At 51.1% G+C, this 15917-nt stretch overlaps 2 protein-coding genes across 2 annotated transcripts, besides 4 other annotated features; both read right to left on the minus strand.

The window, feature by feature from the left end:
* Window positions 1-147: 147 nt before the first annotated feature.
* Window positions 148-181: a microsatellite.
* A 319-nt stretch (window positions 182-500) lies between these two features.
* Window positions 501-2348, minus strand: FPSE_00473 (uncharacterized protein; the record flags this gene model as incomplete). The annotated part of the gene is made up of 1 exon (XM_009253593.1): window positions 501-2348. The coding sequence occupies one exon, from the start codon at window positions 2346-2348 to the stop codon at window positions 501-503; it is 1848 nt and encodes a 615-aa protein (XP_009251868.1).
* Window positions 2349-3169: 821 nt separating this feature from the next.
* On the minus strand, window positions 3170-15475 carry FPSE_00472 (uncharacterized protein; the record flags this gene model as incomplete). The annotated part of the gene is made up of 2 exons (XM_009253592.1): window positions 3170-11080; window positions 11129-15475. 2 exons carry the CDS (start codon window positions 15473-15475, stop codon window positions 3170-3172), a joined length of 12258 nt encoding a protein of 4085 aa, XP_009251867.1.
* Window positions 6636-6692: a microsatellite.
* Window positions 12596-12625: a microsatellite.
* Window positions 14532-14598: a repeat region.
* Window positions 15476-15917: the final 442 nt, after the last annotated feature.

Genomic DNA, 15917 nt, shown 5'->3' on the forward strand with positions numbered 1-15917 from the left:
TACTGAAGCTGCAAATTGACAGAGAAGTTGGTGAGTGTTGAGTGTGACCATCAATTATTTGATGCAGTCCATGATGATAATGATAATGAGGTGCATGTTATCGATAAGACTTTGACATACGGTGGGGGAAAAGTCACTCAACAATCTACCACCATCACCACCATCACCATCCTCATCACTAAGCCTCCTACTGGGTAGCAGAAAAATTGACCTTCTAGGTCTTAGGTTACAAAAATAAATAGTCTAAATAGCATAAGATGATCTACTAATTTCGTCTCTTATGCTTCTAGCGGCCAATTGTTCTGATACCCTGAGGGCCGCTTTACCATACAGACCAATACAAAATATCTCGTACAATTTTGAAGTCTTTCACGTTTTCTGGAGTTGGGAGATATTCGATGATGAAAACAAAATTTACTCCTCATTGCTGTCCTTATCGGGTCGCTTCTCCCTTCCAAAGAAAGAAGCCGACTTACCCCAGACGATAAGCTAGCTACATACTAATTATCTACCCAGAGAATAGGATCAAGCAACTTCTGCCACTTGGGGACAAGCATGTAGCGATAGTCCATGTAGAGCCTGCTCAGTCTCTGTCGCTGCTCCTTCTCGTTACCCTCCTGGTACTGAGACGCCATCTCCTTGTCTTCCTCGTACTTGGAGTTCCTGAGAATAGGGTCGAGATCTTTCTGGATAGGTTCGACGAGCATGCCTCGGTATTGCATGTAGAGCATTGAGATGCGCTCATATTGCTTGGCTTCGTCTCCACCAGCGAGTAGAGGACTTTCCGTGTGGGCTTGTCCCTTTTCATCTCCTTTCTCCTCTACCTCCTTTTCAGGCTTCTCGATCTCAAAGATAGACGTTACTGTTTTCTCTCCTGACTTGGCCTTCTTCATCTTCTCCTTGATATTCTTCTCGAAATCCTCCTTGTAACCCTCCTTTGCCTTGGACAGCCTTTCCTTGTACTTCTTCAAGTCCTCGTAAGTGTTCCAATTGCCACCGGGTCCTTCGTCGTCAACCTGGCGGACATCGTAGAGTTCGCATCCATTGAGCTTCTCACACTTGTACACCTTGAATTGCTTGGTGATCAAGTAGACAGGCTTCTCATACTTCAAACCAGTCCGATCTTCATCCTTTACGAGACCCTCCTCCAGTTGGTCTTCGATACCAGCGTAGAGCTCGTCTTCGTGCTTTTCATGCTCTAGATCCGGATTGATCCGGTCCTGGCGTTTCTCGTTCTTGTTCCCACATCCGCAATCATTGACTTTATCGCGTTTTCCGTTCTTGTTTCCACATCCGCAATCGTTGATTTTGTCGCGCTTGTTGATCCTGTTCTTCTTCTCCTCCCTTATCTCTTCCTCCTCATACTCTTTCTCAAATGCCTCGGCATCTGCCTGGACCTCTTTGGCAAAATCAACAGCAGCTTTTACTCTGCGTTCGACTTCCTTTTCAGCCTTTTTCAAATCCTTTCTCTGTCTCTCCTGTTCCTCCTGAGATCTTCCCCACTTGAGTACGGCCATATTGAACAGCTCTTGCAGTTCGTACGCCTCCCTTAGCTTGCGGATTGCCTGCTGAGTTCTTATTGCAAGGGTTTCATCTTCATCGGTTTGTTCTTCGGTCTTGTCGATATTTTCATCGCGACGGTCCAGGTCTGAATCTGAATCCTCATTGGTGGAAGCAGTGGTTCTTGACGTGTTTTTTAAACCTGAAGTTGTACCGAATCCCGCAGTGGTACCAAAGGCCAAGGTATTACTGGAGGTCGAAGCAGTATCGGGGGCCGAAGAAGTATCAGAAGCCGAGGCAGTATCTGATGCTGAGGTAGATTCAGAGATTGAAGTAGATGAAGCAGATTCAGAGACTGAAGTAGATGAAGTAGATTCAGAGAATAAAGTAGATTCAGAGAATAAAGTAGATTCAGAGGCCGAAGTAATGTCAAAGACTGTGGGTGTTACGGTGATGGTTGTGGTAGTCCTTGTCACCGATACCTCCTCGGTCGATGAAGCATTGGAATCAGAGACGCTGTCTCCAGAAGAAGCGGAGGGAGATGCTGAAGCTGTAGAAGAATCCAGTGCCTCAGTCGATGATATTTTGTTACTGTCGACAGCGGCCGACGGGGTCGCAGTAGCCTTGTTCTCGGCGTCCGTGATAGTGGCAGTGGCTTCAGCAGCGAGGATAACACTAAGGGGGGCTGTCAGTCCACCAGGATACAAGGTAGGCATCGCAGCGAGAATCTTGTCTATTCTGGTAGTAGCCGATCTCCATGAGGCGCGATGGGCAACCATCCAGGGAGCACAAGGGCTGGCAGCGGCATGCCCAGCAAGGGCGGCCACAAGAGCAAAACTAAAACGCATCTTAATGATCAAGATGGATTGGCAAAATTAGCGAAAAAAATAATCGAAAGGCTAGTCTCGCAGTTGAGAGCTGGAAGAGGTGGCCGGCTTTATATACGCCAAAGAATAAGGAAGAAGTTACTTGTGCATAGGTCTCAACACAAGCTTCCTCCATCAGTCACGCACATCATAGAGTTCATTGTTGCCACTGAGAGAACTGAGAAGGCTTAGGTTTAAGCTTCTGTTGGGAATTTGACAAAAAAAAACTTGAATATAAACACACCAAAGAGTGGCACGATGCCGAGTCCTCGAGTGATGCCATTTGTTCTATGGACGGAGAACATCGAAGTATAAATCACCAATAGCATCATCAAATTCGACACCGTCATGATAATCCTTCGACTCATATTGTTGAGTGGATAACCGAGGACAAATAGAGGCTCTTCTTACAATATGAAGTTTAGCACCATCCATGGGATGTTGAGTAAACAGCATCACATAAACGCCAGATGATTATGCTTGCTTGGACCAATCTCTTTGCATAATACCAGAAGCTCACAAGAAAATCAGGGAGGCAAAGTATTCACGCAAGCCTCCAAAACTTCACATAGACGAACCCGAGACGGGAAGCATATTCATCCGAGAAAATCGTCAATTATCGTCAATCTATATGGTAATTGTGGCGTAAAACAACATGTCGGTCGTAATTTCGGAATAAAATCATCATATCGACAAACCCAAAGTAAACCCAGACCCCTCCCTATCTTTACATATTATAGCAAGCCTTATCAATACACAAACCCAATCAAGGGCAAAATGCCGTCTCATTCTTCCCCTCACATTCAAGACTTGCTGAAAAGTTTCTTGAACGCACCCTTGATACCCGAGGGCTTCCTGTCGTCGTCCCTTGTTTGTGCCCTGCGTCGCTCTTCGTGTCGCGCTTTGCGACGGGTGTCTTCTGTGTCCATTCTGACGTGCTTGACAGGCCGAGCTTCTTTCTCTCCGTCTCTCGCTCTCGACTTGTCTCTTGTCCTCTCTCGGTCCCTTTCCTTCTCCCGCGGTGGCTCAGGCACAGTGTCGTCACGTCGTACACGTGACGATCGAGGACGTGGCTCTTCAGCGGTAGGGTGAGTACTTCGTCTGTGTCGTGTCGAGGAGCGTTTGGGCGAATCCTCTGGCGGGGCATCTCTTGTGCGTTCTCTGACTGGCTCTGCAACAGGGGCCTCCTCGCGAGGTGGGGGAGTAGCATCCAAGACACGTTCAGAGTTCTTGGCGGTAAATAACTTCTCAGGCGAAGCTGATTCCTCTCGTGCGCGATCCCTAGGCTCTTCGTGCCGAGGCCTACCGGAATGGCTTTGTCGACGTGATCGGCGGTGTCGTTCTACCTCGGGCTCTGGCTGTGGCTCTAGCTCCGGAAATGGCTCACGCTCGGGTTCTGGTTCACGTGCGGGCTCTTTGCCCTTGCTTCGCCTTTCTCTCTCCCTCTCTTTATCATTTTCTTCCTGCCTTGACTCGTGGTAGCGTGTAGGCTCGCGTCTTCGTTCAGCTTCCTCTCGTGTTCGTCGCTCTGACCTTTCTGCTTTGCGTCTATCATGGGCGGCCTGTTCATCTGCCGTGCGACGTTTGCGGCCAGAACTTCCAGAACTGTTATCGGCAGAGAAACCGCTGTCTCGTCTGGGTGTTCTAGGAGACGTATCACGCGCACCTGACTCAGCCGTATCGGCTCGATGGCGACGGTGAGCATGAGAAGATCGCCTTCTACGCTCTCTGCCCTCGTCTTCCTGAGGGAGGCTACGTGAAGCAGGCTCTTCAACCTTACGGGATTCGCGTGGTCGTAAGTCTTCGTCGCGGCGATAGCCCTTGATTTTCGATTCTTCAGATCCACGAGAGCTTCTCGACTTGGCATCGGCCTCACCACGCGAGTCACGAGGTGGCATTTCTTCTTCGTCACGGTGACGACGATGCCGAGATTCATCGTCGCGATGCGAATATCGGTGACGGCGGCTCTCATCATCATCCCGAGGTCGATGAGCTCGCCTCTCTTCATCGGTGCGATGTCTTCGCTCTCGGTCTTCTTCACCGCGGCTGCCTTCAGAACGTTGTGACGCATGCGAGTGTCGGCGCCTGCGGTGTCTATCTCTGTCTCTATCGCTGCGCGACGAGTCAGATTCTCTGCTCCTGTCGTCTGCAAACAAGTCAGCATTAGACTTGTGAAACTCATCGAGTTCATCCTCAAAGCTTCCCCGTGGTGTAGAAACGACTGGGAAGTTGTAGTCATTAGGTTCTGCATTCATCTGATGTTCCAGATTAGGTATATCTCTGCCCCTGAAGTGATCAAAAGGCGATGGGCTACCAGGAGGACTCAGCGCCTCAGCGGTGGCATAAATGACTACAGCTGCAGCCAGTGTATCCTCAGCCTGCTGTATCGACTTCTTTCGGGTTCGCCTCAGGGTGCGGGATCGTTGTAGATCAATCATCTCTGCATCAGGAATCACTATGCCGGGACTTGGTGGTCTTTGGACTTCAGACCCTGCAATTGTGTCAACTGAGATGGGTGTCCGAAATGCCGCATCTCGGAGCCCCTCGTCAACAGTGACCGTCTGGTGCCTGAGGTCGTGTTTCAAGGGAGCTCTAGACGACTCGCCGTCGGCCTGGAAAGAACGGGGCCTGGCGACGGCATCTGCCTGCACTGCTGTTCTTGAGGATTCACCCTGTGTCTCCAAAGAAGGGCGGCCGAGCGGAGGACGCACTGGTACTCTGACTGGCTCGCTTTCAGCACGCGGTGGCTGAGGTCGCTGTGTAGGTTTGGCATCGGCGGGCCGACTCACAGCAGGAACGAAGATGGGGTCTTTGGTATAGACTTCTGTCACAGGACGAACTCTCAACGATCTTCGTGGTCGTTGTTGTTGGGTCAAGAACGTTCGAGGAGGCTCATTACGGGACGACGAACGTGATGAACGCGATTTAGAACCAGATCGCTTTGGGGTCTCTGGCATGACGGCAATTGCTTTGCCTTTGTCACGGGAAGGGATATCGACAACCTTGACGGCATCATGCTCAGACCGACCAAGCCCCACAGATTTCACCTCAGTCGCTTGGGCAGGTTTTGGTTCTGAGAGCTGAGTGTCATCTGTATCTGGAGTCTTGACTTCACGGAGCATATTATCGGCCGTTTCCTGCTGGGGCTGCCATTCATCGACGGTATGCGCCTCGTTCTCAATTGCTCTGGTTGCCTCAGTAGGCGCTTCGGGAAGTTGAACATCCGACAGTCTGTCGTCCTTTTCTTCATATACTGCTCGATTGTCCTCAGAGGTGTCCTCAGTCGTCCCAGGAACTTGAGTGGTTTGCTCGAGGCTGCGTGGTGCACCTATCCTGTCAATGCCGATAGGAGAGATATCCCTAGAAACATGGGTATCGTCATCGCTATTATCGTCGTCGCTGTCGTCATCGGTCGCAGTTTCCTCTGGGTGTTTCTGATCCATATCGTCTTTGGTGATGTTGACGATATGTTCATTGTCTGCATCCACCTCAGAGTCGGACACTTCTGGATCTCGGTCTTCCAAGTCATCTGGCAAAGGCTCATCATCATCCACGGCTGCAAGATTTCGAGTGGCAACGGGAGATGATGTCAATCTTTCTGGGGAAAGTTTGGCCTCAGTTGTCAGGGTTTGCGGCAGAACAGAAGGAGTTGGCTCATCATGTTCAGACTCGTCATCAACATCAGAATCCGATTCGTTTTCTTCGTTGAGGACAATCGAATGTAAGGAAGGATCTCGCGCTTGGGGTTCGTTCTCTTCATGTTCGGCTTCAGACTCGCTGTCTGCCTCGGAGAGCTCGTCCAATACATCGGGGACTGGAATTTCGTTGGGCGGTTTCTCAACTACTGACTCAGGTGACGGAGATCTTGTTATAACAGCAGACACATCGGGTTCCGAATCGACTTCATTTTGGTTGGGAGCTGAAGGTTCAAGGAGGATAGCCTCGGGTGTAGATTGCAGGAGATCGGGACTTGGGGAATGCGAACGAGACTGGTGATCCGAGGCTTCTTTCCCTACTGTGTCCGGTTCCGTAGATACCGATGAAGCAGAGTCAGAAAGGTCTGGTTCCTCAGCTTCGACTGCGATATGATCCAACGATCCTGATGGCTCTGTTTGATGTGCGGCTGGTGAAACTGAGGAATGATCAAGTGAAGTTTCATTTCCTGATTGAGATTGATGCTCGGCGATAGTTGACTTTGGAATGAGAGTTGGTTCCGGTGCAGGCGAATCATCTCTGTCAATAATTTGACTTCGTTGGTCCATACCGGACTCATCATCATCGTTATCATCGCCGTCGTCGTCGTCGTCGTCATTATCATCTCCATCAAGATTTACCTCGATTGTTCCAGCTTGTGGGCCATCCAAAGTCACATCAGTGTCCAGGCGCTCAGGACCGGGAGGAGTATGTTCGGGATCTTCATCGTCATCTTCATCTTCCTCATCATCTAACGAAGAATCATCGTCTTCTTTAGCAGCGGCCAATACATTATAGTCAACGACGACAGCAGGTTTGTTCAACTCCAGACTCGAGCCGTGTTCTTCGATAGGATCCCTTGATTGCTCATGTACATGACTAACTTCGGATTTCTCGGCTTCGGAAGCTTCAGAAGCTTCAGAAGCTTCAGAACCGTCATCAGAGTCGGTGTCGTTGTCTTTGAGCGTCATAGTCTGTCCAACAGCTTCATCTTGACCCAAATCTGGCTCATGTAGTTCAAAAGAAACGTCGTTGCCTTGAACTTCGAGGTCTGGTTTGGTAACGGGGTAAGACGGCTGGTCAATTGAGGAGCGTCGAGAAGTCGCACTCTGTTGGTCAAGATTGCTGACGTTATCGTCTGGATCGTCATCTGGATCGTCATCTGGATCGTCATCTGGATCGTCATCTGAGTCGACATCTTGGTGAGAATCTTTGTGATGAACATCGGCGGGACTGGCGGGTACAGGAGAGGATCGTCCATGAATGGACCTGGACGCTTCATGTTCGTCGTCTTCAGACTCATCTAGTGAGCTGGCATTTGAGGCAACGTCACTCTCCTCTTCTTCAACGGCTGTTTCTGTTCTTGAACCAAGGCCCTCATACTTGTGGCCATCTTGTGGGACTACATCGTCTTCTCGAGTTTGAGCTGGCTCAGTCGCCTGTGGTTGCTCCGGAACTTGGCTATGGATCATGAGTGACTCCTCTAATTCTGACTTCTCATCCTCGACGGATTCGTCCTCGGATAAATCAGAGTCTGAGTCTTGGTCATCGGGTCCTGCAACGCTCGCCTCAGACTCCTCAGGCAGTTCTCGGGATGTCTGTAGCACATGGCCGAAGTCGGTTTCCAGAATTTTGGATTGGTGAGTAGCATCCGGTGTATCGATAGGCTGCAATAGCCCTGACGGTGAGTTGTTCGCGTCTGGTTCGGCATGGCCAATACTGTCTTTGTTGTCTAGCAGCTGTACTTGAGACTTTTCGGCTGCTGTGCGCGAAGACGTGGAAATTTCTGAATCGTCATCAGAAACTACCGAAGCTGATGCTGATGATGCGCTGCGAGCAATTATGACTGGAAAATATGAGTCCATTCTCCCAGACTTCTCATTGCCATCATGAGTATTGTAAGATGGCTCTGAGTCTGGTTCCCCAGCAAGTGTCTCAGTCGTCTCGGGCTGCAGAGGCTGGGGAGTCGCGGTAGCAATTGAGTCGACATTTACAGGGTCAATTTCATTGACAGCGTCTTCCGATTGGTCTGGAGTGCCCTGCTCATGTGGAGTGCCTGGTGTGGGCTCTCTAGCGTTGCTGGTGGCTGGGTGGCTCGTAACCAGATCGCTATCCTGGAGATCAAGATCCAGAGTCTTACTCACAACTCGATCTTGTGGGTCTTCGTCCACCGCTGAAAGAGTTTCTTGCAGTCCTGGCCTTGTGGTTCCTGTGGCGGTCTGGTTATTCTGGTCGCTCGGCGCTTCAGTCATCAATGACCGGCTCTTGAGTTCTGAGCTCTCCTCATAGTGCTGTCTTTCTGAAAGTTCCTGGGTATCGTCTGAAAGCAGCTCTGAAGCGTCATTGTCCATCTTTTTATCCAGCTCCGTAGAATTTCCATAATTTTGTGCAAAATCAAAAGGGGCATTTTGTAATGAACCATTTTCCTCACCTTTTTTGACCGGGTTCTTGGTCCTTGGAATTGGTCCGAGAGTATCCTTGCTCTCTTCATCTTCCTTCGCCCTCGTATCTTCCTTGGTGGTGACTTTGACTGGCTCGTCTTCCTTCTTTTCTGCTTCGGCAGGAGGTACATCAGCAGAATCATCAATAGGTTTGACGATGGCATCCTCGGGTTCCGAGGCTGGTGTTTCGTCTACAGGTTTTGATTGACCTTCTCCTTCTGGTGGACGAGGTTCGTGTACTGTTGGTGTCGCTACGTCCTCGGCGTTCTTGGGATCATCGACTGCTTGATCGTCAGTAGAGACTGTGTCACCGGCCGGGGGCTCTTCAGAAGCAGGCACGGGTTCTGCTACTGGAGTCGCTTCCGTAGTTTCTTCAGCCGTAGTGATCTCCTTGGATTCTTCTTGTGCAGCGGTGGGCGGTGATTGGCTGAGCTCGTCTTCAGCTATAGGTGCAGATGCAGGTGGTTCTTCTGCTGATTTTACATCTTCTCCTGCCTTATCGTCAGAGGCTATAGGAGCTTCGATATACTCGTCTTTGGCAGATTTTTCTTCTTCCTCTGGTGTATTGTCAGCTGGTGCGGAGCCTTGCTGTGGTTCTTCTTGAGCTTGAGCCGTCTGTTCTTCCTCGGCCAGTTTCTCTTCAGACACCGATGCTTCTTTCACAGGTTCAACTTCTGCCTCTGCTTCTGCTTCTGCTTCTGGGGGGTTGTCTTGAACGGGAACCTCCACAACTGACTCGGCCTCGGAAACATCGGCTTCTTTCGAATCATCACCAACTACAGTGGGCTCCTCAGCTGGCGTAACCTCAGGAGTTTCTGCTTCCTTTGGCTCGTCGCTGGGGGCTACTAGTGGCTCTGGCTCATCATTAGATGCTTGAGCTGTTTCCTCCGGCTTCTCATCGGTCGCTGGCGGCTCTGTAGTTGGTTCCTGCTCAGCAGTCTTGTCCTTCTCCTTGGATTCGCCATCTTCAGGCGCAGGAGCGGGAGCGGGAGTATCCGATTCGTTATCAGAAACCTCGGCCACTGTTTGTTCTGGCACGCCATCGGGCGGAGTTGCGCCTCCGGGTTTATCGTCAACTTCAGCCGCGCCATCGGTTTCAGCACTTGGTGCTTCGCTTTCTCCTGGATCAACATCCACTACAGGTATTTCCTCTGGTTTATCGCTAGTCGAAGGCGTGGCCTCTGGCGCTGTCTGATCCTCGTCAGAAGCTTCAGTTGCACCTTGTATGTCGTTGTCATCTGCAAGTGTTTCAACAACTGGCTTCTCCTCCAAGGTTGAGTCTTCTACTTCTTCTGGCTTGCTGGGTACAGGATCATCCGGTGTCTCCTGCTTCTCGTCAACTGCAGGGGCTTCATCTGCGGAGTCCTCGTCAGACATTTCGACATCTTCGGCTGTCTGCTGTGCAGGTTGTGTCGCGTCCAAATCCTTGTCGTCCAAGGCAGGCTCGTCGTCAGCCGGATTGTCCAAAGGTGGCGATTCAGTCTCAGGCTTCTCATCATGTCCTGTAGCGTCGTCAATTGGCTGCTTGGCTTCCTCCTCAGCGACAGGTTCGTCTAGCGCTGCTTTTTCTTTCGTAGAAATAAGAGTGCTTTCCTCCGGTTCGTTGTCATCTGCGCCAGAGGCTACTGGTTCTTGAGTTTCCTCAGCGTCAGTGTGGGGTGAAATTTTATCGTTGCTTTCAGGCTCCTTTGGCGCTTCATTGTCGGGCACGGGTTTATCTTGTGCACCCTCATCAAGTGGTTCCTGTACAACATTCTCTGCTTCAACAACCGAACCCTTGCTAGCTTCACTGATGACTTGGGCGTTTGCCTCATCGGTATCCAAAACATCAGGAGCATGGGAGGTCTTGCCCTCCAATGGTGAATCATCTCCCGGATTGACAGATATTTGCAGTGTTTCTCCATCGACGGCTTTGTCTGTCACAGACGCGATAGTATCGTCATCACTGGCTTCAGAAGCAGAATCTTCAGAAGTATCGTCTTCAGCGGGATCAATCTCTGCTGCTGCCCCTTCTTGAGCAGTAGACTCTGGCTTCACCTGAGGTGAATCGGATTTTTCTGCTGCGGATTCAGGCTCCTTCTTGTCAACAGTATCAGCTAGTTCCACTGTTTCGGTACTGTCTTCTGCTTCCTCATTGGAAGGAGGAGCAGGCACATCGACTTTCTCTGCAGAAGTTTCAGGGGGCGAAGGCTTATCCTTCTTCTCATCAGTTGATTCCGTGATTGGAGAGTCCGAATCGTCTTCTTTCGCCGAGTCCAGTGTATCTTTCTCGGCAAGAGCTGGTTCTTCTTCCGCAGTCTTGGTAGGTAGCGCGTCTGTGGCTTTGTCGCTTTCCGCTGGTTGGTGTTCAGAATCGGAATCGTCGTCTTCATCGTCTTCATCATCATCTTCGCTCTCAGATGTTGCTTCCGACTCGCTCATGTTTGCCACAACGGTGTTGTCTTTGCCTTCTATGGCTGTGGCTTTCGGTTCCGAAACCTCAACATCATTATTCTCGGGCTCAACGGATGATTCGGGTGCTTCGGTCTCTGCTGAGGCTTCCTGAGAGTCATCCTTCTTTTCCAATAGTGATGGCTCTTCCTTAGCTTCGTTAGACATTTCCTTCGTGGTCGGTCTGGCGGAATCCACTTCACTGTCAGCGTTTGTAGCACGTTCAGTCGATTTGCCTTCTAAGCTCTCGGTATCCGAATTGCCAATATCTTTGTTGTTGGCAACCTCTTCAGGCGCGCCATTGTCTGGCTCGACATCTGACTCTGACTCAGACTCGGAGTCGGAGTCGGACTCGTCTTCATCTTCAGAAGAAACATCGTCTTTAGGCACAACCACTTGTTCAGATTCCACGTCACTTTCTGTCTTGACAACCTCGGGGGTGTCTTTTACCGATTCAACAGTAGGTTCAAACTTTGTAGAGGAGTCAGACTCGACTGCCGGTGGCTTGTCAGACACGGACTCAGACTCGGGGGCAGATTTGACGGCAGGCTCAGTGGCTGGCTGGTCAGACGCTGTCTCGGGTGTAGAAGATGGTTCATCAGAGGCAACCATCTCGGCAGCTTCGGTCTCGGCAGCAGGCTTGAGCTCCGCTGAAGGCTCATCAAGGGCTTGTTCAGAAGCTGGTTTATCAAGGTCTACCTCGGGCTCAGTACCAGGTTTAGAATCGTCAGCGGGCTTAAGAACAGGTTCGGCGGTAGGCTCGGCAGAAGGCTCAGTTTCTGGCTGATCAGATGCAGTCTCAGGCGCGGAAGGTGGTTTGTCGGAGGCAGCCTTCTCAACAACTTCAGGCTCAGAATCGACAGAAGCTTCAGCCTCGGCAACGGTCTCAAGCTCAGGCTCTAGAGCTGGTTCATCTACAGCAGCTTTTTCCGCAACTTCAGGCTCAGTGATGGGCTGAACAACTGAGTCATCAGATTCAGGTTGGGTAGCTTCAGCCTCCACAGCAGCTTCAGACTCAGAAACTGGTTCAATAGCCTGCTCGACTACTTTAGGCTCAGTGACGGCTTCGGCGGCAGACTTATCGGAGGGAGCTTCAGAATCGATAACAGTCTCGGGCTCAGGAGCAATCTCAGGCTCGACAGTTGACTCAACAGCCTTCTCGGTTACTTCAGACTCAGTGGGAGATTCAGTAGCAGACTTATCGGAGGGAGCTTCAGAGTCGATAACAGTCTCGGGCTTAGCAACAGTCTCAGGTTTAGCAGCATCCTTGGGCTCAGCAACTGACTCAACAGCCTTCTCAGTTGCTTCAGGTTCAGTAGCAGGTCCGGTAACAGACTTGTTGGAGGGGTATTCAGAATCGACAGTAGTCTCGGGCTCTGGCTCCGTAGTTGATTCGTTGGGGAGAGCCTTTTCAGCAGCTTCGGGGTCAGTAGCAGATTCAGTAGTCGGGTTATCAGTCTTGGGCTTGGCAGCAGTCTTGGGCTCAGAAGTTGGTTCATTAGAAGCCTGTTCAGAAACCTCAGGCCCAGTGGCTGGCTCAGTGGCAGCCTCGACAGGAGCTTCTGGCTCAATAATGGGCTCCGTCGTGACTTGAACTTCTGCTTCGTCGGTAGGGACAGCTGCTGGCTCGGCTGTGACTGGCATCTCGATTCCACTCTTACTGCCCTTCTTCTTCTTTTTCTTCTTTGTCTTCTTTGACGTCGAAGCGGTTGCATCTTCTGCCTGGGCAGCCTCGTCCTTGGGAGCCTCTGTTATTGGCACCTGTTCCTCAGCTGTCTCATCGCTAGCCGCGTTGCCCGCCTCCGAATGCACAGCATCTGGGATTGGTGCCTCCTTCTCGGTCGGTATGTCGTCTGCGTCTTCGGCATCCTCCTTTTCAGGTGGAGCAGCGGTAGCGTCGTCGTTCTTCTTAGCTTCTTCCACGGGAGCCGACTCTTTGCTTTTGGTAGAGTTCTGTGTCTCGGCTGAAATAGCTGGCTTCTCATCCTCCGCGTCCTTATTATCTTCAGTAGGCATCGTCACCTGAGCGTCCTTGTCGCTAGATTGCTCAGCTTCATCGGATTTCCTAACTGTCCTATCGTTTGAAGGGGCTTCGTCCGGCGTTAACGGCATCTCGTCATTTGCGACTGGCTTGCTTTCGGGCTCGCCTGCTGTGTCCTTGGCGGGTGCCTCCTCGGTCGCAGCAGGGGCTTCGTCTGCTGGTTCCGGCTTGTTATCTGACTGAGAAGAGTTTTCGTTGCCATGTTCGGACGTTTTTTCTTCCTCTAGAGTCGCCGCAGCTTCATTTTCAGGGGCTTTCTCGGGTTCCGAAGGCGCTTCCGAGGTGGCAGCTTCACCGACGTCAGCTGGTTTGTCTTCCTCAGACTTGAGATCGGCTGCCGTTTCAGGCTCTTGCGCAGCTTCGGGTGCCTTAGTTTGTTCCTTTGTTCCAAGAGCCTCAGAAGATACCTCTTCCACAACAGGCGCAGTCGAGGGCTCTTCTGTTTGCTTATCTTCAGCCAGGGGTTCGTCTGCAGGATCAGACTCCTTGGTTGGAGCTGGGCCTTCCGGCGCAGGTGGTACCTCGTCCGTGGGGTTAGGCTCGGGTTCGTCTTTGCCAGACGTGCCCACTACTAAAGCTTCACTTTCAGTCTTTGGCTCTTCTGCGGCATTTTCGTCCTTTGTCGAGGGTTCCTTCATTTTCGGCTCCTCGGCAGGTGCTGGATCTTCTGAAGGCCTTGGTTCCTCAGGTGCTGACTCTTCCACTGCTTTTGATTCCTCGACAGGTGTTGGCTCCTCGGTTGGCTCTGGTTCTTCAGTAGGCTTTGACTCTTTTGAAGGATCTGGTTCCTCGGAAGGCTTAGGCTCTTCAAAGGGTTTTGTCTCCTCAGCAGGTGCTTGCTCTTTCGAAGGCTCTGGTGCCTCGACTAGCTCTAGTTCATCAGCAGGCTTGTGCTCTTCTGCAGGTGCTGGCTGCTCAGTTGACGTTGGCTCTTCTGAAGGCTCTGGTGCCTCGATAGTTTTTGGCTCCTCCTTTGGCTCCTCTACAGGTGCTGGCTCATCAGCGGGTTTGGGCTCTTCACCAGGCGTTGACTCTTCTACAGGTGCAGGCTCTTCAGTGGGCTTTAGCTCCTCGGTAGACGCTGGCTCTTTTGAAGGTTCTGGTTCCTCGGAAGGGCTAGGCTCTTCCGCAGGCTTAGGCTCTTCAGCGGGCGTTGGCTCTTCAACAGGTGTTGGCTCTTCAACAGGTGTTGGCTCCTCAGAAGGCTTGGACTCTTCAGAGGGTTTTGTCTCCTCAGCAGATGCTTGCTCTTCTGAAGGTTCTGGTTCCTCAACAGATTTTTGCTCCTCCTTTGACTCTTCAGTGGGAATCTCTTCCTTCGAAGATGCTGGCTCCTCTGATGGAGGTAATGTCTTTTCAACTGGCTGGGATTCCACTTCCGATTCGGAAGCTTTAGTTTCCTCTGCCTTTGGCTCAGCCGGAACAGTCACCACTTCCTGCTTGTCCTTGGCAACAGGTGGTGGGTCGAGAGCTTTGTCTTTGGAAGAGCCAACCTCCTTTGACGAAGAATGTGAGTGTTTCGACTTGTGATGATGGGATTTCTCAGACTTTGCAGCTGTTTTCTTCTTGTCTTTCTCCTCCTTCTCTTTCTTCTCCTTCTTCTCCTTTTCCTTCTTCTTCTTCTTCTGGCTCTTACTTGTAGATTTGGATGCAGCAGCCATCGAAGGTTCATCATCATCACCGTCGCTGCCCTTTTCTTGAGTGTCGACTACCTCAGGCTCGGCTGCCTTCTCGTCCTTGGGGAGAGACTCTTCGCTGGTAGGAGCTTCACTTGGCGTGCTTGGTTCCTGTGCAGCTGTTGCATCATCACCTTTGGTTGATGTTTCTTCTGTCGCTGGAGTTTCCGCTGTAGGGGCTTCAACTGCTGGTGACTCCGCCACAGGGGCTTCTTCTGTAGGTGCCTCATCCGGGGCGGCGTCTTGCTCGGCTGAGTCTTCCTGACCTAGAGCTTCCACGGGAGTAGCCTCCTCGCCCGCTTCAGAAGTTGGCGTCTCGTTCGGAGGTGCACCTTCCTTCACAGGTGGCTCTTCCTCCTTGTCGGCTTCATCGTATTTGGTGTCTTTGGCAGATTCGTCCTCCTTGGACGCCGCCTCTGGTGTGGGTGTCTCTTCACCAGCAGCCTTGTCTTCCGTGGCTGATGCGTCCTTGGCATCGGCGTTGTCCTGTGTTCCGGCCGTTTCAGGTTCATCAGTCTTTGCCTCTACCTCCTTCTCCTCCTCTACCTTCTCCGGCTCCTTGCTCGCCTCGGCAGTTGGAGGTGGGGGAATTGGTATAGAAGGAGGTTCTGGTAGCGACTTTGAGTCTTTTCTCTTGCTCTTCTTGCTCTTTTTCTTACTTGAAGAGCTTGCTGAAGGCTCATCTTGTGCTGAAGGTTCTTGTGGCGGAGGTGGTGGTGGAGGTGGCATGAAGGCTGCTTGCTCAGCGGCTGCTGCTGTCGCCTTGTCTTTCTGCTTCTTCAGTTTCTTTTTATCCTTCTTGGATAATGTTGGTGATGGGGGTGCCATTGGTGCCCTTGGCAGTCCTTGTGAGTACCCATCCCCACCTATGTATGTATATATGTCTCAGTATATATATAAGAAAAAATAGACGAAAAATGCCAAAGTATATCAAATTCAACTCACCTTGATATGGGTTCTCGACATCATCCTCAGCGTCTGAGAGTTCGGGTTGTGAATATTGAACGTTTGAGAAGTTGGAAAACTGTACATTGCCCCAATTAATTTGTGTCCTACCACTGGGGACAGGGTAATTATAGTTGTAGCCGTAGCCGTAACTCATACTTTCTCGTCTTTATCCGCTTCTGACATTATGAAAAAGGGATCTCAACAGGAAAAAAAACCCGGGGGAACAAGTCTATTATCTTGCTTCTTCTTGCAGCACGCCAGTCAGGCAATCGGGTAGCTGCAGTAGGGCACCGAGTGTTAGATACTCCAGGCCCTGAAGTCG

This window comes from Fusarium pseudograminearum, chromosome 1 (assembly GCF_000303195.2).
Source record: "Fusarium pseudograminearum CS3096 chromosome 1, whole genome shotgun sequence".
Lineage (NCBI taxonomy): Eukaryota > Fungi > Ascomycota > Sordariomycetes > Hypocreales > Nectriaceae > Fusarium > Fusarium pseudograminearum.